A 19,486-nucleotide genomic window follows, 5' to 3' on the forward strand; every position below is an offset into this window, starting at 1 on the left:
CTCCTCGTATCAAACACTCTTTTTGATGGCAGAGCAGGAACAGTCCCACTATTCGGCTCCGAAGTAAAAAGCATGTGGTGCATCCACTTCCTTATTATACCCGCACGACGGGGTGGAGGGTCAGATGCGTGAACCGCATGCCAATGTCCATTGGCTTGTTTAGTTTACACTCAAAGTAGATTGGTCTCTCAAAGTGATTCCTAAGTTGAACATGACTGACTGAAAGGTAACTCAAAATTTCTATGTGCATCACCTGAGTCTATTTGAATTTAAATAGTAACAACAAACCTTCTTTTGATTTTGTGCACTGATAATGTAGACACCGTTCATGTTGACAGCTCTGGCCAGAGACAGAGAAGACATTTCCACTGATCCATGGCTGTCCTTGACTGTCGTTAACCATTCTAGGTGTCTTGCGGAGTCATGCTAAAACAGTGAAAATGTTGATGAACAAGAATGTGACACATCCATCTTTCTTTTTCTGGTTGTTAAAGCTAGCAGATTCTCTCACCAATTTCTTTGGGAGATTGGGGTCATTGTCAAGTGCCTTCCACAAATTATTCAGCATCTTTTTAAAAATATTGAAGTCAGCATCTGGCTTCAAATTATAGAGCATTGAGGAGTAGCCAAGAACTGCATCATGAAAACAGGCCACACGATCCACTTCCAAATCATTCTCTCCAGCAGAGATTGAAGCCAAATCCACAAAGACTTTTAACTCACTGATGTCTGACGTTATAAAGAGGAATAACATTTGTTTACAAAAGAGCAGAAAAAATATGAAATCATATTCAATTACTGGTTCAAACACACATTTATTTACCTCTAAGGGCCTCTTTAACCCACAGAACAAAATTCGTTTGGAGGCCAAGCTCATGAAGGCACAGTCTACGGGATTCTGTGATATCCACTAGCACCAATTTTGCCTGTATCAGCTCATTGTCAATGCTGTCAAGATGCTCCTTTTTAAAATCCAAGTGTGTCTGAAGTAAAAAACGCATTATGGGTTTACCATATTCATTATTTAAAAAATGCACTTATGATGGCAAAACTTTAACTTACAGTAACAAGTAACTTCTCCAAGACTTGAAAGTCTCCTTGTAGGGAAAGCGTATCTTTGACCATCTTGACCACCTGAGCTGACTGTACTGCCAGATGAAGCTCATGGTACTGCTCAATCTGATGGATTCTTGTCTGGACCCAACCTTGGTCATCATTGCGATCCAGTTTGCATATGATTGTAACTTCTGCTGCCAGTTCTTCATATTTTCCCTTGTAGGTTCTGAATGTGACATCAATATTTTCAAAAGTGATGCTGCCATCTTTAAGCCCTGTGTATATGTTTTTGTAGGCATTGTAGCATGGTTTAAATATGTCATTGTGAAGCTTTTTGGGTGTGAAAACCAACTCGCCCTCTGAATGAACTGCTTCATAATCTTTAGCAAACTTTTTTGCCTCATTTATCCAACACATTTTGAAGATGTAGCTGTCTTTGAAGGTCTTTAGGACCTCTGCCATAGATCGAACATCATCTTCAAGCTCAAAGTAGTTGACCACCCTTGACATTGCAGAGGGAATTTGATTTAGTAAATGAACATCCACAAACTTGTCCAGGTCCATCTCATCAATGTCAATATGGCGTCTGTCTTCCAACCCTTCAAAATCAACTGTAAATGGAATGCATTTTGTTTATTAAAATATCTGTTTAAAAGCAATCTGTTATAGTCATGTGTTGAAAAGAAAGCTTATACCCCTCCCGTGTTCCTGTAGACTGCGGCACATTGTAATGAGGGCATCCACCAGTGATATTTCATTATAAGTAGCATTCACCTCCTCTCGTCTACAGTCAAGAAGCCTCTTCATGGCTTTGGAGTCCATGTATTGTGAATTTTCACAAAAACAGTCTGATAAATAAAACAATGATGTCATGATTCCTCACATTATAGTTTGTAAAAGTGTCACTCTCACATGTAAGGTATTTTACCTAAATTAAGCAGCTCAAAGAAAGCGCTACTCTTTTGCAGGATGAGATTGAGTAGCTTTATCTTTATTTTCCCTGTAACAAGCTGATTTAAAATCTTTTTGAATAATGACATTGCCATGTCCAATTTATTTTTAGCATCTTCAGAAAGCTGAGTGATCAGTTTTTCATCAGCACCTACAGAAAAACAAAAATTACATCCATTTAAACATTATATACATTTATGTGTATATAATACATATATTTGTAAATGTATAAATAAATGAATCACTGTTTCTGTCTCAGAGTGGTGAGATTTAACATAGGATTGCTACACATTATGCAGAGGGAATCCATGTCATACCATGAAGCTCAAAGATATTCTTAGCTGCTGTCCAGCCCAGTAGATGTTTGAGAACATCTTCTTCATCCTCCAGATAGATTCCTTTGCCATCTCTTGGCCAGGAATTAAGGATGATGGTAGACACAAGCGATTTAAACTTCCAGTTTATGCTGAATTTATTCAGTCTCTCAAAAAGTTCCCTTTCAGATTTAGCCTGTTAAAAAAGTTTGAACAGTTAGTGCCTGCTGTTTTTCATCTTATCAAAAAGGAATAGAACTTGGCAAAAATATTGAGAAATCCATGCAGACCACTGATTAATGTCTATAAACACTGCACAAACACTGCAACTCCCAGTGAACAGCTAACTCTGCATCACATCCATTTCCATTTTTTATGATGAAATTGAGGATAAAAGAAAAGCATCAAATTATTGATAAAATAACCAAAAAAGCCACATGTTTATATGAGTTATATGAGGAAGAGTCCAAATTTAAAGTAATTATTCTTTGAAAATCTTGACACATCCCCAAAATCATTTATTGGAGAAAACCTTTCTTGAACCCCTAAATGCAAACTTAGTGACCCAGAATACCATTCAACTTTTGTTATCGATTGTACTTTTGATGTTTATTTAATTTAATTCTATGTTTCTGAAAAATACAGACATCAGAGCATGTATAAAAGCACATTTTTGTTAGCAGAAGTCAATCTCACCATACCAGTGGGCTAGATTTCATGATTGCAGTCATCAAAGAAAAACACTAGCTAAAATAATTCATACATTATTCAGAGGAGAAAATTTCTTATGTCAACGTACTGTATTTGTTATACAATAACAAATCGTATAACCTAAGTGTCAAGACTGTGAACCTGTTATTAAATTTACTGTAAACAGTACTACTCTGTATTTTAATATGTTACTCCGATTATTACACATTAAACAGATGTGCATTATTAGTAGGGCTGTCAATAGATTTTAAAAAATGTATAGCGATTAACGTACCCTTTGTGTGATTAATCATGATTAACTGCACACTATTCATGAAATTATGGATACAAAATGTATCTTGTTAATCATGTTCATTCTTTCATCATTTGCTACTGTATATCTAGCAATGTAAATCAAAACCAAACTTTTTTTCCCATGGTAAATGTATATGTCTTTACAAAAAGACTCCAAAAGGACACAAGTCCATATAATTCATAAATGTACACACACCAAACCACCCATGAAATAAAAACATAAAAAACTTTACAGTGTCTGTGTACAGTGGTTTCCTTAAGGGCCGTTTTCACTGTTGCACAGCGGTTTCCTGTCTGCCTGAATGAGTTGCGTTTGTAGCTCTGTATAGCTTTGTTTTTAAACTCTATTTTCTTTCCTGCTGTTTATTTTGTTTAATATAATTGAATCATCACATCATATTTGATATTATCTAATATTGTCAGTCACATTGATCTGACATTGCTAGTTTTTTGCATTTTGCTAGCCTGGTAACATGCCATCCGGCTTGCGTCTTCTACAAGCCCATCAAAAACTGTGGTGAGTTGGATCAGTCAACAAACACGGTAAGCCATGTTATCACTTGCACTGCCTGTCACGTTTAGCATAGCCTTCTCTGTCAGCGGTGAGGGCTTCATATGTAATGAATGCAGGGAGAAAGTCAGGCTGACTAAGAAGATTTCAGAATTAGAGACACACGCATTCCAATAGTCACATGTTTACCGGGAGCCAGAGCGCCTGACATCAAAGCAAATTTAAAAGTGCTGGCTAAAGCTAATCGTAAATTCTCTACGATTATTATTCACGTCGGCACTAATGATGTTCGACTTCGCCAGTCGGAGATCACCAAAATTAACATTAAAGAGGTGTGTGAACTCGCTAGTACGATGTCAGAGGCTGTTTATTGTTCTGGTCCGCTCCCCGTTAGAAGGAGTGATGAGATAGTTAGCAGACTATCATCACTCAATGGCTGGTTGTCTAAGTGGTGTCCGCAGAATAATAGGATTCATAGACAATGGAAAAGCTTTTGGGGCAGACCATTCATCCCTCCTGGTAAGGTGCCGCTCTTCTCTCTAGTAATTTGGCACATAGTCTTAGAGTTGAAAAATAAAAAAATAGGCGTGATTTCAAAATAATAAAAAAATGCACAAAATAAAAAATATATATACAAATATTATTATTATAACTGTGAATAATTGTTTTTAAAGCGCATTTAAAAAAATAACAAGAAAAAATCAAAACTTCAAACATTAAAAATTATATTGTAAAATGTATTAAAAAAAACATGTATATATGTATATATATATATATATATATATATATACACATATATATATATATATATATATATATATATATATATATATATATATATATATATATATATATAAAATGTAAACTTTTTTTATTATTCTTTTATTGGCCCCACTTTATATTAGGTGGCCTTAAGTACTATGCACTTACATAAAAAAATAAGTACGATGTACTTACTGTGTTCAAATTGTATTGCAAAACACTTTTGCTGATATTGAGGTGGGATACGGGTAGTGTTAGGGACAGGTGTGGTGGTGTGGGTAAGTTTAAGGGTAGAGTTAGGGACAGGTGTGGTGGTGTGGGTAAGTTTAAGGATAGAGTAAGGGACAGGTGTGGTGGTGTGGGTAAGTTTAAGGGTAGAGTTAGGGACAGGTGTGGCGGTATGGGTCAGTTTAAGGATAGAGTTAGGGACAGGTGTGGTGGTGTGGGTCAGTTTAAGGGTAGAGTTAGGGACAGGTGTGGTGGTGTGGGTAAGTATAAGGGTAGGGTTAGGGACAGGTGTGGTGGTATGGGTAAGTTTAAGGATAGAGTTAGGGACAGGTGTGGTGGTGTGGGTAAGTTTAAGGGTAGAGTTAGGGACAGGTGTGGTGGTGTGGGTGAGTTTAAGGGTAGAGTTAGAGACAGGTGTGGTGGTGTGGGTCAGTTTAAGGGTAGGGTTAGGGACAGGTGTGGTGGTGTGGGTAAGTTTAAGGGTAGAGTTAGGGACAGGTGTGGTGGTGTGGGTGAGTTTAAGGGTAGAGTTAGGGACAGGTGTGGTGGTGTGGGTAAGTTTAAGGGTAGAGTTAGGGACAGGTGTGGTGGTGTGGGTCAGTTTAAGGGTAGAGTTAGGGACAGGTGTGGTGGTGTGGGACAGTTTAAGGGTAGGGTTAGGGACAGGTGTGGTGGTGTGGGTAAGTTTAAGGGTAGTGTTAGGGACAGGTGTGGTGGTATGGGTCAGTTTAAGGGTAGGGTTAGGGACAGGTGTGGTGGCGTGGGTCAGTTTAAGGGTAGAGTTAGGGACAGGTGTGGTGGTGTGGGTCAGTTTAAGGGTAGAGTTAGGGACAGGTATGGTGGTGTGGGTCAGTTTAAGGGTAGAGTTAGGGACAGGTGTGGTGGTGTGGGACAGTTTAAGTGTAGGGTTAGGGACAGGTGTGGTGGTGTGGGACAGTTTAAGGGTAGGGTTAGGGACAGGTGTGGTGGTGTGGGTAAGTTTAAGGGTAGAGTTAGGGACAGGTGTGGTGGTGTGGGTAAGTTTAAGGATAGAGTTAGGGACAGGTGTGGTGGTGTGGGTAAGTTTAAGGGTAGGGTTAGGGACAGGTGTGGTGGTATGGGTCAGTTTAAGGGTAGGGTTAGGGACAGGTGTGGTGGCGTGGGTCAGTTTAAGGGTAGAGTTAGGGACAGGTGTGGTGGTGTGGGTCAGTTTAAGGGTAGAGTTAGGGACAGGTGTGGTGGTGTGGGTAAGTTTAAGGGTAGGGTTATGGACATGTGTGGCGGCGTGGGTCAGTTTAAGGGTAGAGTTCGAGACAGGTGTGGTGGTGTGGGTAAGTTTAAGGGTAGAGTTAGGGACAGGTGTGGTGGTGTGGGTAAGTTTAAGGGTAGAGTTAGGGACAGGTATGGTGGTGTGGGTGAGTTTAAAAATAGAGTTAGGGACAGGTGTGGTGGTGTGGGTAAGTTTAAGGGTAGGGTTAGGGACAGGTGTGGCGGCGTGGGTCAGTTTAAGGGTAGAGTTAGAGACAGGTGTGGTGGTGTGGGTAAGTTTAAGGGTAGAGTTAGGGACAGATGTGGTGGTGTGGGTGAGTTTAAGGGTAGAGTTAGGGACAGGTGTGGTGGTGTGGGTAAGTTTAAGGGTAGAGTTAGGGACAGGTGTGGTGGTGTGGGTGAGTTTAAAAATAGAGTTAGGGACAGGTGTGGTGGTGTGGGTAATTTTAAGGGTAGAGTTATGGACAGGTGTGGTGGTGTGGGTAAGTTTAAGGATAGAGTTAGGGACAGGTGTGGTGGTGTGGGTAAGTTTAAGGGTAGAGTTAGGGACAGGTGTGGTGGTGTGGGTGAGTTTAAGGGTAGAGTTAGGGACAGGTGTGGTGGTGTGGGTAAGTTTAAGGATAGAGTTAGGGACAGGTGTGGTGGTGTGGGTAAGTTTAAGGGTAGAGTTAGGGACAGGTGTGGTGGTGTGGGTGAGTTTAAGGGTAGAGTTAGGGACAGGTGTGGTGGTGTGTGTAAGTTTAAGGGTAGAGTTAGGGACAGGTGTGGTGGTGTGGGTCAGTTTAAGGGTAGAGTTAGGGACAGGTTTGGTGGTGTGGGTGAGTTTAAGGGTAGAGTTAGGGACAGGTGTGGTGGTCTGGGTGAGTTTAAGGGTAGAGTTAGGGACAGGTGTGGTGGTGTGGGTAAGTTTAAGGGTAGAGTTATGGACAGGTGTGGTGGTGTGGGTGAGTTTAAGGGTAGAGTTAGGGACAGGTGTGGTGGTGTGGGTGAGTTTAAGGGTAGAGTGAGGGACAGGTGTGGTGGTGTGGGTGAGCTTAAGGGTAGAGTTAGGGACAGGTGTGGTGGTGTGGGTCAGTTTAAGGGTAGAGTTAGGGACAGGTGTGGTGGTGTGGGTAAGTTTAAGGGTAGAGATAGGGACAGGTGTGGTGGTGTGGGTGAGTTTAAGGGTAGAGTGAGGGACAGGTGTGGTGGTGTGGGTGAGCTTAAGGGTAGAGTTAGGGACAGGTGTGGTGGTGTGGGTCAGGTTAAGGGTAGAGTTAGGGACAGGTGTGGTGGTGTGGGTGAGTTAAAGGGTAGAGTTAGGGACAGGTGTGGTGGTGTGGGTAAGTTAAAGGGTATAGTTAGGGACAGGTGTGGTGGTGTGGGTCAGTTTAAGGGTAGGGTTAGAGACAGGTGTGGTGGTATGGGTCAGTTAAAGGGTAGGGTTAGGGACAGGTGTGGTGGTGTGGGTAAGTTTAAGGGTAGAGTTAGGGACAGGTGTGGTGGAATGGGTAAGTTTAAGTGAAGAGTTAGGGACAGGTGTTAGGGACAGTTAGGGTCATTTTGAAAGGTGGTTTGAAATGGTGGTGTGGGTAAGTTTAAGGGTAGAGTTAGGGACAGGTGTGGTGGTGTGGGTCAGTTTAAGGGTAGAGTTAGGGACAGGTGTGGTGGTATGAGTGAGTTTAAGGGTAGAGTTAGGGACAGGTGTGGTGGTGTGGGTCAGTTTAAGGGTAGAGTTAGGGACAGGTGTGGTGGTATGAGTGAGTTTAAGGGTAGAATTAGGGACAGGTGTGGTGGTGTGGGTCAATTTAAGGGTAGAGTTAGGGACAGGTGTGGTGGTGTGGGTCAGTTTAAGGGTAGAGTTAGGGACAGGTATGGTGGTGTGGGTCAGTTTAAGGGTAGAGTTAGGGACAGGTGTGGTGGTATGGATCAGTTTAAGGGTAGAGTTAGGGACAGGTGTGGTGGTATGAGTGAGTTTAAGGGTAGAGTTAGGGACAGGTGTGGTGGTGTGGGTCAGTTTAAGGGTAGAGTTAGGGACAGGTGTGGTGGTGTGGGTCAGTTTAAGGGTAGAGTTAAGGACAGGTGTGGTGGTGTTGGTCAGTTTAAGGGTAGGGTTAGGGACAGGTGTGGTGGTATGGATCAGTTTAAGGGTAGTGTTAGGGACAGGTGTGGTGGTGTAGGTAAGTTTAAGGGTAGGGTTAGGGACAGGTGTGGTGGTATGGGTAAGTTTAAGGGTAGAGTTAGGGACAGGTGTGGTGGTATGGATCAGTTTAAGGGTAGGGTTAGGGACAGGTGTGGTAGTGTGGGTGAGTTTAAGGGTAGAGTTAGGGACAGGTGTGGTGGTGTGGGTCAGTTTAAGGGTAGAGTTAGGGACAGGTGTGGTGGTATGGATCAGTTTAAGAGTAGTGTTAGGGACAGGTGTGGTGGTGTAGGTCAGTTTAAGGGTAGAGTTAGGGACTGGTGTGGTGGTGTGGGTCAGTTTAAGGGTAGGGTTAGGGACAGGTGTGGTGGTATGGGTAAGTTTAAGGGTAGAGTTAGGGACAGGTGTGGTGGTATGGGTAAGTTAAAGGGTAGGGTTAGGGACAGGTGTGGTGGTATGGGTAAGTTTAAGGGTAGAGTTAGGGACAGGTGTGGTGGTATGGGTAAGTTTAAGGGTAGGGTTAGGGACAGGTGTGGTGGTATGGATCAGTTTAAGGGTAGTGTTAGGGACAGGTGTGGTGGTATGGATCAGTTTAAGGGTAGTGTTAGGGACAGGTGTGGTGGTGTAGGTAAGTTTAAGGGTAGAGTTAGGGACAGGTGTGGTGGTGTGGGTCAGTTTAAGGGTAGGGTTACGGACAGGTGTGGTGGTATGGATCAGTTTAAGGGTATTGTTAGGGACAGGTGTGGTGGTGTAGGTAAGTTTAAGGGTAGAGTTAGGGACTGGTGTGGTGGTATGGATCAGTTTAAGGGTAGTGTTAGGGACAGGTGTGGTGGTGTAGGTCAGTTTAAGGGTAGAGTTAGGGACTGGTGTGGTGGTGTGGGTAAGTTTAAGGGTAGGGTTAGGGACAGGTGTGGTGGTATGGGTAAGTTTAAGGATAGAGTTAGGGACAGGTGTGGTGGTATGGGTAAGTTTAAGGGTAGAGTTAGGGACAGGTGTGGTGGTATGGGTAAGTTTAAGGGTAGAGTTAGGGACAGGTGTGGTGGTATGGGTAAGTTTAAGGGTAGGGTTAGGGACAGGTGTGGTGGTATGGATCAGTTTAAGGGTAGTGTTAGGGACAGGTGTGGTGGTATGGATCAGTTTAAGGGTAGTGTTAGGGACAGGTGTGGTGGTGTAGGTAAGTTTAAGGGTAGAGTTAGGGACAGGTGTGGTGGTGTGGGTCAGTTTAAGGGTAGGGTTAGGGACAGGTGTGGTGGTATGGATCAGTTTAAGGGTAGTGTTAGGTACAGGTGTGGTGGTGTAGGTAAGTTTAAGGGTAGAGTTAGGGACAGGTGTGGTGGTGTGGGTAAGTTTAAGGCTAGAGTTAGGGACAGGTGTGGTGGTATGGGTAAGTTTAAGGGTAGAGTTAGGGACAGGTGTGGTGGTATGGATCAGTTTAAGGGTAGGGTTAGGGACAGTTGTGGTGGTGTGGGTGAGTTTAAGGGTAGAGTTAGGGACAGGTGTGGTGGTGTGGGTCAGTTTAAGGGTAGACTTAGGGACAGGTGTGGTGGTATGGGTAAGTTTAAGGGTAGGGTTAGGGACAGGTGTGGTGGTATGGGTAAGTTTAAGGGTAGAGTTAGGGACAGGTGTGGTGGTGTGGGTAAGTTTAAGGGTAGAGTTAGGGACAGGTGTGGTGGTGTGGGTGAGTTTAAGGGTAGAGTTAGGGACAGGTGTGGTGGTGTGGGTAAGTTTAAGGATAGAGTTAGGGACAGGTGTGGTGGTGTGGGTAAGTTTAAGGGTAGAGTTAGGGACAGGTGTGGTGGTGTGGGTGAGTTTAAGGGTAGAGTTAGGGACAGGTGTGGTGGTGTGGGTAAGTTTAAGGGTAGAGTTAGGGACAGGTGTGGTGGTGTGGGTGAGTTTAAGGGTAGAGTTAGGGACAGGTTTGGTGGTGTGGGTGAGTTTAAGGGTAGAGTTAGGGACAGGTGTGGTGGTCTGGGTGAGTTTAAGGGTAGAGTTAGGGACAGGTGTGGTGGTGTGGGTAAGTTTAAGGGTAGAGTTATGGACAGGTGTGGTGGTGTGGGTGAGTTTAAGGGTAGAGTTAGGGACAGGTGTGATGGTGTGGGTGAGTTTAAGGGTAGAGTGAGGGACAGGTGTGGTGGTGTGGGTGAGCTTAAGGGTAGAGTTAGGGACAGGTGTGGTGGTGTGGGTCAGTTTAAGGGTAGAGTTAGGGACAGGTGTGGTGGTGTGGGTAAGTTTAAGGGTAGAGATAGGGACAGGTGTGGTGGTGTGGGTGAGTTTAAGGGTAGAGTGAGGGACAGGTGTGGTGGTGTGGGTGAGCTTAAGGGTAGAGTTAGGGACAGGTGTGGTGGTGTGGGTCAGGTTAAGGGTAGAGTTAGGGACAGGTGTGGTGGTGTGGGTGAGTTAAAGGGTAGAGTTAGGGACAGGTGTGGTGGTGTGGGTAAGTTTAAGGGTATAGTTAGGGACAGGTGTGGTGGTGTGGGTCAGTTTAAGGGTAGGGTTAGAGACAGGTGTGGTGGTATGGGTCAGTTAAAGGGTAGGGTTAGGGACAGGTGTGGTGGTGTGGGTAAGTTTAAGGGTAGAGTTAGGGACAGGTGTGGTGGAATGGGTAAGTTTAAGTGAAGAGTTAGGGACAGGTGTTAGGGACAGTTAGGGTCATTTTGAAAGGTGGTTTGAAATGGTGGTGTGGGTAAGTTTAAGGGTAGAGTTAGGGACAGGTGTGGTGGTGTGGGTCAGTTTAAGGGTAGAGTTAGGGACAGGTGTGGTGGTATGAGTGAGTTTAAGGGTAGAGTTAGGGACAGGTGTGGTGGTGTGGGTCAGTTTAAGGGTAGAGTTAGGGACAGGTGTGGTGGTATGAGTGAGTTTAAGGGTAGAATTAGGGACAGGTGTGGTGGTGTGGGTCAATTTAAGGGTAGAGTTAGGGACAGGTGTGGTGGTGTGGGTCAGTTTAAGGGTAGAGTTAGGGACAGGTATGGTGGTGTGGGTCAGTTTAAGGGTAGAGTTAGGGACAGGTGTGGTGGTATGGATCAGTTTAAGGGTAGAGTTAGGGACAGGTGTGGTGGTATGAGTGAGTTTAAGGGTAGAGTTAGGGACAGGTGTGGTGGTGTGGGTCAGTTTAAGGGTAGAGTTAGGGACAGGTGTGGTGGTGTGGGTCAGTTTAAGGGTAGATTTAAGGACAGGTGTGGTGGTGTTGGTCAGTTTAAGGGTAGGGTTAGGGACAGGTGTGGTGGTATGGATCAGTTTAAGGGTAGTGTTAGGGACAGGTGTGGTGGTGTAGGTAAGTTTAAGGGTAGGGTTAGGGACAGGTGTGGTGGTATGGGTAAGTTTAAGGGTAGAGTTAGGGACAGGTGTGGTGGTATGGATCAGTTTAAGGGTAGGGTTAGGGACAGGTGTGGTAGTGTGGGTGAGTTTAAGGGTAGAGTTAGGGACAGGTGTGGTGGTGTGGGTCAGTTTAAGGGTAGAGTTAGGGACAGGTGTGGTGGTATGGATCAGTTTAAGAGTAGTGTTAGGGACAGGTGTGGTGGTGTAGGTCAGTTTAAGGGTAGAGTTAGGGACTGGTGTGGTGGTGTGGGTCAGTTTAAGGGTAGGGTTAGGGACAGGTGTGGTGGTATGGGTAAGTTTAAGGGTAGAGTTAGGGACAGGTGTGGTGGTATGGGTAAGTTAAAGGGTAGGGTTAGGGACAGGTGTGGTGGTATGGGTAAGTTTAAGGGTAGAGTTAGGGACAGGTGTGGTGGTATGGGTAAGTTTAAGGGTAGGGTTAGGGACAGGTGTGGTGGTATGGATCAGTTTAAGGGTAGTGTTAGGGACAGGTGTGGTGGTATGGATCAGTTTAAGGGTAGTGTTAGGGACAGGTGTGGTGGTGTAGGTAAGTTTAAGGGTAGAGTTAGGGACAGGTGTGGTGGTGTGGGTCAGTTTAAGGGTAGGGTTACGGACAGGTGTGGTGGTATGGATCAGTTTAAGGGTATTGTTAGGGACAGGTGTGGTGGTGTAGGTAAGTTTAAGGGTAGAGTTAGGGACTGGTGTGGTGGTATGGATCAGTTTAAGGGTAGTGTTAGGGACAGGTGTGGTGGTGTAGGTCAGTTTAAGGGTAGAGTTAGGGACTGGTGTGGTGGTGTGGGTAAGTTTAAGGGTAGGGTTAGGGACAGGTGTGGTGGTATGGGTAAGTTTAAGGATAGAGTTAGGGACAGGTGTGGTGGTATGGGTCAGTTTAAGGGTAGGGTTAGGGACAGGTGTGGTGGTATGGGTAAGTTTAAGGGTAGAGTTAGGGACAGGTGTGGTGGTATGGGTAAGTTTAAGGGTAGGGTTAGGGACAGGTGTGGTGGTATGGATCAGTTTAAGGGTAGTGTTAGGGACAGGTGTGGTGGTATGGATCAGTTTAAGGGTAGTGTTAGGGACAGGTGTGGTGGTGTAGGTAAGTTTAAGGGTAGAGTTAGGGACAGGTGTGGTGGTGTGGGTCAGTTTAAGGGTAGGGTTAGGGACAGGTGTGGTGGTATGGATCAGTTTAAGGGTAGTGTTAGGTACAGGTGTGGTGGTGTAGGTAAGTTTAAGGGTAGAGTTAGGGACAGGTGTGGTGGTGTGGGTAAGTTTAAGGCTAGAGTTAGGGACAGGTGTGGTGGTATGGGTAAGTTTAAGGGTAGAGTTAGGGACAGGTGTGGTGGTATGGATCAGTTTAAGGGTAGGGTTAGGGACAGTTGTGGTGGTGTGGGTGAGTTTAAGGGTAGAGTTAGGGACAGGTGTGGTGGTGTGGGTCAGTTTAAGGGTAGACTTAGGGACAGGTGTGGTGGTATGGGTAAGTTTAAGGGTAGGGTTAGGGACAGGTGTGGTGGTATGGGTAAGTTTAAGGGTAGAGTTAGGGACAGGTGTGGTGGTATGGATCAGTTTAAGGGTAGGGTTAGGGACAGGTGTGGTGGTGTGGGTGAGTTTAAGAGTAGGGTTAGGGACAGGTGTGGTGGTATGGGTAAGTTTAAGGGTAGAGTTAGGGACACGTGTGGTGGTATGGGTAAGTTTAAGGGTAGGGTTAGGGACAGGTGTGGTGGTATGGGTAAGTTTAAGGGTAGGGTTAGGGACAGGTGTGGTGGTATGGGTAAGTTTAAGGGTAGAGTTAGGGACAGGTGTGGTGGTATGGATCAGTTTAAGGGTAGGGTTAGGGACAGGTGTGGTGGTGTGGGTGAGTTTAAGGGTAGGGTTAGGGACACGTGTGATGGTATGGGTAAGTTTAAGGGTAGAGTTAGGGACAGGTGTGGTGGTGTGGGTCAGTTTAAGGGTAGGGTTAGGGACAGGTTTGGTGGTGTGGGTCAGTTTAAGGGTAGAGTTAGGGACAGGTGTGGTGGTATGGATCAGTTTAAGGGTAGGGTTAGGGACAGGTGTGGTGGTGTGGGTGAGTTTAAGGGTAGGGTTAGGGACAGGTGTGATGGTATGGGTAAGTTTAAGGGTAGAGTTAGGGACAGGTGTGGTGGTGTGGGTCAGTTTAAGGGTAGGGTTAGGGACAGGTTTGGTGGTGTGGGTCAGTTTAAGGGTAGAGTTAGGGACAGGTGTGGTGGTATGGGTAAGTTTAAGGGTAGAGTTAGGGACAGGTGTGGTGGTCTGGGTCAGTTTAAGGGTAGAGTTAGGGACAGATGTGGTGGTGTGGGTCAGTTTAAGGGTAGAGTTAGGGACAGGTGTGGTGGTATGAGTGAGTTTAAGGGTAGAATTAGGGACAGGTGTGGTGGCGTGGGTCAGTTTAAGGGTAGAGTTAGGGACAGGTGTGGTGGTGTGGGTCAGTTTAAGGGTAGAGTTAGGGACAGGTATGGTGGTGTGGGTCAGTTTAAGGGTAGAGTTAGGGACAGGTGTGGTGGTATGGATCAGTTTAAGGGTAGAGTTAGGGACAGGTGTGGTGGTATGAGTGAGTTTAAGGGTAGAGTTAGGGACAGGTGTGGTGGTGTGGGTCAGTTTAAGGGTAGAGTTAGGGACAGGTGTGGTGGTGTGGGTCAGTTTAAGGGTAGGGTTAGGGACAGGTGTGGTGGTATGGATCAGTTTAAGGGTAGTGTTAGGGACAGGTGTGGTGGTGTAGGTAAGTTTAAGGGTAGGGTTAGGGACAGGTGTGGTGGTATGGGTAAGTTTAAGGGTAGAGTTAGGGACAGGTGTGGTGGTATGGGTAAGTTTAAGGGTAGAGTTAGGGACAGGTGTGGTGGTATGGATCAGTTTAAGGGTAGGGTTAGGGACAGGTGTGGTGGTGTAGGTAAGTTTAAGGGTAGGGTTAGGGACAGGTGTGGTGGTATGGGTAAGTTTAAGGGTAGAATTAGGGACAGGTGTGGTGGTATGGATCAGTTTAAGGGTAGGGTTAGGGACAGGTGTGGTGGTATGGATCAGTTTAAGGGTAGAGTTAGGGACAGGTATGGTGGTGTGGGTCAGTTTAAGGGTAGAGTTAGGGACAGGTGTGGTGGTGTGGGACAGTTTAAGTGTAGGGTTAGGGACAGGTGTGGTGGTGAGTGGACAGTTTAAGGGTAGGGTTAGGGACAGGTGTGGTGGTGTGGGTAAGTTTAAGGGTAGAGTTAGGGACAGGTGTGGTGGTGTGGGTAAGTTTAAGGATAGAGTTAGGGACAGGTGTGGTGGTGTGGGTAAGTTTAAGGGTAGGGTTAGGGACAGGTGTGGTGGTATGGGTCAGTTTAAGGGTAGGGTTAGGGACAGGTGTGGTGGCGTGGGTCAGTTTAAGGGTAGAGTTAGGGACAGGTGTGGTGGTGTGGGTCAGTTTAAGGGTAGAGTTAGGGACAGGTGTGGTGGTGTGGGTAAGTTTAAGGGTAGGGTTATGGACATGTGTGGCGGCGTGGGTCAGTTTAAGGGTAGAGTTCGAGACAGGTGTGGTGGTGTGGGTAAGTTTAAGGGTAGAGTTAGGGACAGGTGTGGTGGTGTGGGTAAGTTTAAGGGTAGAGTTAGGGACAGGTATGGTGGTGTGGGTGAGTTTAAAAATAGAGTTAGGGACAGGTGTGGTGGTGTGGGTAAGTTTAAGGGTAGGGTTAGGGATAGGTGTGGCGGCGTGGGTCAGTTTAAGGGTAGAGTTAGAGACAGGTGTGGTGGTGTGGGTAAGTTTAAGGGTAGAGTTAGGGACAGATGTGGTGGTGTGGGTGAGTTTAAGGGTAGAGTTAGGGACAGGTGTGGTGGTGTGGGTAAGTTTAAGGGTAGAGTTAGGGACAGGTGTGGTGGTGTGGGTGAGTTTAAAAATAGAGTTAGGGACAGGTGTGGTGGTGTGGGTAATTTTAAGGGTAGAGTTATGGACAGGTGTGGTGGTGTGGGTAAGTTTAAGGATAGAGTTAGGGACAGGTGTGGTGGTGTGGGTAAGTTTAAGGGTAGAGTTAGGGACAGGTGTGGTGGTGTGGGTGAGTTTAAGGGTAGAGTTAGGGACAGGTGTGGTGGTGTGGGTAAGTTTAAGGATAGAGTTAGGGACAGGTGTGGTGGTGTGGGTAAGTTTAAGGGTAGAGTTAGGGACAGGTGTGGTGGTGTGGGTGAGTTTAAGGGTAGAGTTAGGGACAGGTGTGGTGGTGTGGGTAAGTTTAAGGGTAGAGTTAGGGACAGGTGTGGTGGTGTGGGTGAGTTTAAGGGTAGAGTTAGGGACAGGTTTGGTGGTGTGGGTGAGTTTAAGGGTAGAGTTAGGGACAGGTGTGGTGGTCTGGGTGAGTTTAAGGGTAGAGTTAGGGACAGGTGTGGTGGTGTGGGTAAGTTTAAGGGTAGAGTTATGGACAGGTGTGGTGGTGTGGGTAAGTTTAAGGGTAGAGTTAGGGACAGGTGTGGTGGTGTGGGTGAGTTTAAGGGTAGAGTGAGGGACAGGTGTGGTGGTGTGGGTGAGCTTAAGGGTAGAGTTAGGGACAGGTGTGGTGGTGTGGGTCAGTTTAAGGGTAGAGTTAGGGACAGGTGTGGTGGTGTGGGTAAGTTTAAGGGTAGAGATAGGGACAGGTGTGGTGGTGTGGGTGAGTTTAAGGGTAGAGTGAGGGACAGGTGTGGTGGTGTGGGTGAGCTTAAGGGTAGAGTTAGGGACAGGTGTGGTGGTGTGGGTCAGGTTAAGGGTAGAGTTAGGGACAGGTGTGGTGGTGTGGGTGAGTTAAAGGGTAGAGTTAGGGACAGGTGTGGTGGTGTGGGTAAGTTTAAGGGTATAGTTAGGGACAGGTGTGGTGGTGTGGGTCAGTTTAAGGGTAGGGTTAGAGACAGGTGTGGTGGTATGGGTCAGTTTAAGGGTAGGGTTAGGGACAGGTGTGGTGGTGTGGGTAAGTTTAAGGGTAGAGTTAGGGACAGGTGTGGTGGAATGGGTAAGTTTAAGTGAAGAGTTAGGGACAGGTGTTAGGGACAGTTAGGGTCATTTTGAAAGGTGGTTTGAAATGGTGGTGTGGGTAAGTTTAAGGGTAGAGTTAGGGACAGGTGTGGTGGTGTGGGTCAGTTTAAGGGTAGAGTTAGGGACAGGTGTGGTGGTATGAGTGAGTTTAAGGGTAGAGTTAGGGACAGGTGTGGTGGTGTGGGTCAGTTTAAGGGTAGAGTTAGGGACAGGTCTGGTGGTATGAGTGAGTTTAAGGGTAGAATTAGGGACAGGTGTGGTGGTGTGGGTCAATTTAAGGGTAGAGTTAGGGACAGGTGTGGTGGTGTGGGTCAGTTTAAGGGTAGAGTTAGGGACAGGTATGGTGGTGTGGGTCAGTTTAAGGGTAGAGTTAGGGACAGGTGTGGTGGTATGGATCAGTTTAAGGGTAGAGTTAGGGACAGGTGTGGTGGTATGAGTGAGTTTAAGGGTAGAGTTAAGGACAGGTGTGGTGGTGTGGGTCAGTTTAAGGGTAGAGTTAGGGACAGGTGTGGTGGTGTGGGTCAGTTTAAGGGTAGAGTTAAGGACAGGTGTGGTGGTGTTGGTCAGTTTAAGGGTAGGGTTAGGGACAGGTGTGGTGGTATGGATCAGTTTAAGGGTAGTGTTAGGGACAGGTGTGGTGGTGTAGGTAAGTTTAAGGGTAGGGTTAGGGACAGGTGTGGTGGTATGGGTAAGTTTAAGGGTAGAGTTAGGGACAGGTGTGGTGGTATGGATCAGTTTAAGGGTAGGGTTAGGGACAGGTGTGGTAGTGTGGGTGAGTTTAAGGGTAGAGTTAGGGACAGGTGTGGTGGTGTGGGTCAGTTTAAGGGTAGAGTTAGGGACAGGTGTGGTGGTATGGATCAGTTTAAGGGTAGTGTTAGGGACAGGTGTGGTGGTGTAGGTCAGTTTAAGGGTAGAGTTAGGGACTGGTGTGGTGGTGTGGGTCAGTTTAAGGGTAGGGTTAGGGACAGGTGTGGTGGTATGGGTAAGTTTAAGGGTAGAGTTAGGGACAGGTGTGGTGGTATGGGTAAGTTAAAGGGTAGGGTTAGGGACAGGTGTGGTGGTATGGGTAAGTTTAAGGGTAGAGTTAGGGACAGGTGTGGTGGTATGGGTAAGTTTAAGGGTAGGGTTAGGGACAGGTGTGGTGGTATGGATCAGTTTAAGGGTAGTGTTAGGGACAGGTGTGGTGGTATGGATCAGTTTAAGGGTAGTGTTAGGGACAGGTGTGGTGGTGTAGGTAAGTTTAAGTGTAGAGTTAGGGACAGGTGTGGTGGTGTGGGTCAGTTTAAGGGTAGGGTTACGGACAGGTGTGGTGGTATGGATCAGTTTAAGGGTATTGTTAGGGACAGGTGTGGTGGTGTAGGTAAGTTTAAGGGTAGAGTTAGGGACTGGTGTGGTGGTATGGATCAGTTTAAGGGTAGTGTTAGGGACAGGTGTGGTGGTGTAGGTCAGTTTAAGGGTAGAGTTAGGGACTGGTGTGGTGGTGTGGGTAAGCTTAAGGGTAGGGTTAGGGACAGGTGTGGTGGTATGGGTAAGTTTAAGGGTAGAGTTAGGGACAGGTGTGGTGGTATGGGTCAGTTTAAGGGTAGGGTTAGGGACAGGTGTGGTGGTATGGGTAAGTTTAAGGGTAGAGTTAGGGACAGGTGTGGTGGTATGGGTAAGTTTAAAGGTAGGGTTAGGGACAGGTGTGGTGGTATGGATCAGTTTAAGGGTAGTGTTAGGGACAGGTGTGGTGGTATGGATCAGTTTAAGGGTAGTGTTAGGGACAGGTGTGGTGGTGTAGGTAAGTTTAAGGGTAGAGTTAGGGACAGGTGTGGTGGTGTGGGTCAGTTTAAGGGTAGGGTTAGGGACAGGTGTGGTGGTATGGATCAGTTTAAGGGTAGTGTTAGGTACAGGTGTGGTGGTGTAGGTAAGTTTAAGGGTAGAGTTAGGGACAGGTGTGGTGGTGTGGGTAAGTTTAAGGCTAGAGTTAGGGACAGGTGTGGTGGTATGGGTAAGTTTAAGGGTAGAGTTAGGGACAGGTGTGGTGGTATGGATCAGTTTAAGGGTAGGGTTAGGGACAGTTGTGGTGGTGTGGGTGAGTTTAAGGGTAGAGTTAGGGACAGGTGTGGTGGTGTGGGTCAGTTTAAGGGTAGACTTAGGGACAGGTGTGGTGGTATGGGTAAGTTTAAGGGTAGGGTTAGGGACAGGTGTGGTGGTATGGGTAAGTTTAAGGGTAGAGTTAGGGACAGGTGTGGTGGTATGGATCAGTTTAAGGGTAGGGTTAGGGACAGGTGTGGTGGTGTGGGTGAGTTTAAGGGTAGGGTTAGGGACAGGTGTGGTGGTATGGGTAAGTTTAAGGGTAGAGTTAGGGACAGGTGTGGTGGTATGGGTAAGTTTAAGGGTAGGGTTAGGGACAGGTGTGGTGGTATGGGTAAGTTTAAGGGTAGGGTTAGGGACAGGTGTGGTGGTATGGGTAAGTTTAAGGGTAGAGTTAGGGACAGGTGTGGTGGTATGGATCAGTTTAAGGGTAGGGTTAGGGACAGGTGTGGTGGTGTGGGTGAGTTTAAGGGTAGGGTTAGGGACACGTGTGATGGTATGGGTAAGTTTAAGGGTAGAGTTAGGGACAGGTGTGGTGGTGTGGGTCAGTTTAAGGGTAGGGTTAGGGACAGGTTTGGTGGTGTGGGTCAGTTTAAGGGTAGAGTTAGGGACAGGTGTGGTGGTATGGGCAAGTTTAAGGGTAGAGTTAGGGACAGGTGTGGTGGTGTGGGTCAGTTTAAGGGTAGAGTTAGGGACAGATGTGGTGGTGTGGGTCAGTTTAAGGGTAGAGTTAGGGACAGGTGTGGTGGTATGAGTGAGTTTAAGGGTAGAATTAGGGACAGGTGTGGTGGCGTGGGTCAGTTTAAGGGTAGAGTTAGGGACAGGTGTTGTGGTATGGGTAAGTTTAAGGGTAGAGTTAGGGACAGGTGTGGTGGTATGGATCAGTTTAAGGGTAGGGTTAGGGACAGGTGTGGTGGTGTGGG

The 19,486-nt window shown here is 46.4% G+C and overlaps 1 protein-coding gene across 1 annotated transcript in view; it reads right to left on the reverse strand.

Moving 5' to 3' along the window:
• Positions 1-19,486, reverse strand: part of LOC307136871 (E3 ubiquitin-protein ligase rnf213-alpha-like) — a 418,045-nt gene that overhangs the window by 220,944 nt on the left and 177,615 nt on the right. The window contains exons 16-22 of the mRNA XM_079834193.1: positions 2,325-2,517; positions 1,985-2,158; positions 1,752-1,904; positions 1,063-1,667; positions 824-983; positions 512-729; positions 289-426 (exon numbers count right to left, since the gene is read on the reverse strand). Of these exons, the coding sequence (XP_079690319.1) occupies positions 289-426; positions 512-729; positions 824-983; positions 1,063-1,667; positions 1,752-1,904; positions 1,985-2,158; positions 2,325-2,517 (1,641 nt within the window). The remainder of the gene's footprint in view (positions 1-288; positions 427-511; positions 730-823; positions 984-1,062; positions 1,668-1,751; positions 1,905-1,984; positions 2,159-2,324; positions 2,518-19,486) is intronic.

This window comes from Gobio gobio (genome assembly GCF_949357685.1).
Source record: "Gobio gobio genome assembly, chromosome: 14".
Taxonomy (NCBI): Eukaryota; Metazoa; Chordata; class Actinopteri; order Cypriniformes; family Gobionidae; genus Gobio; species Gobio gobio.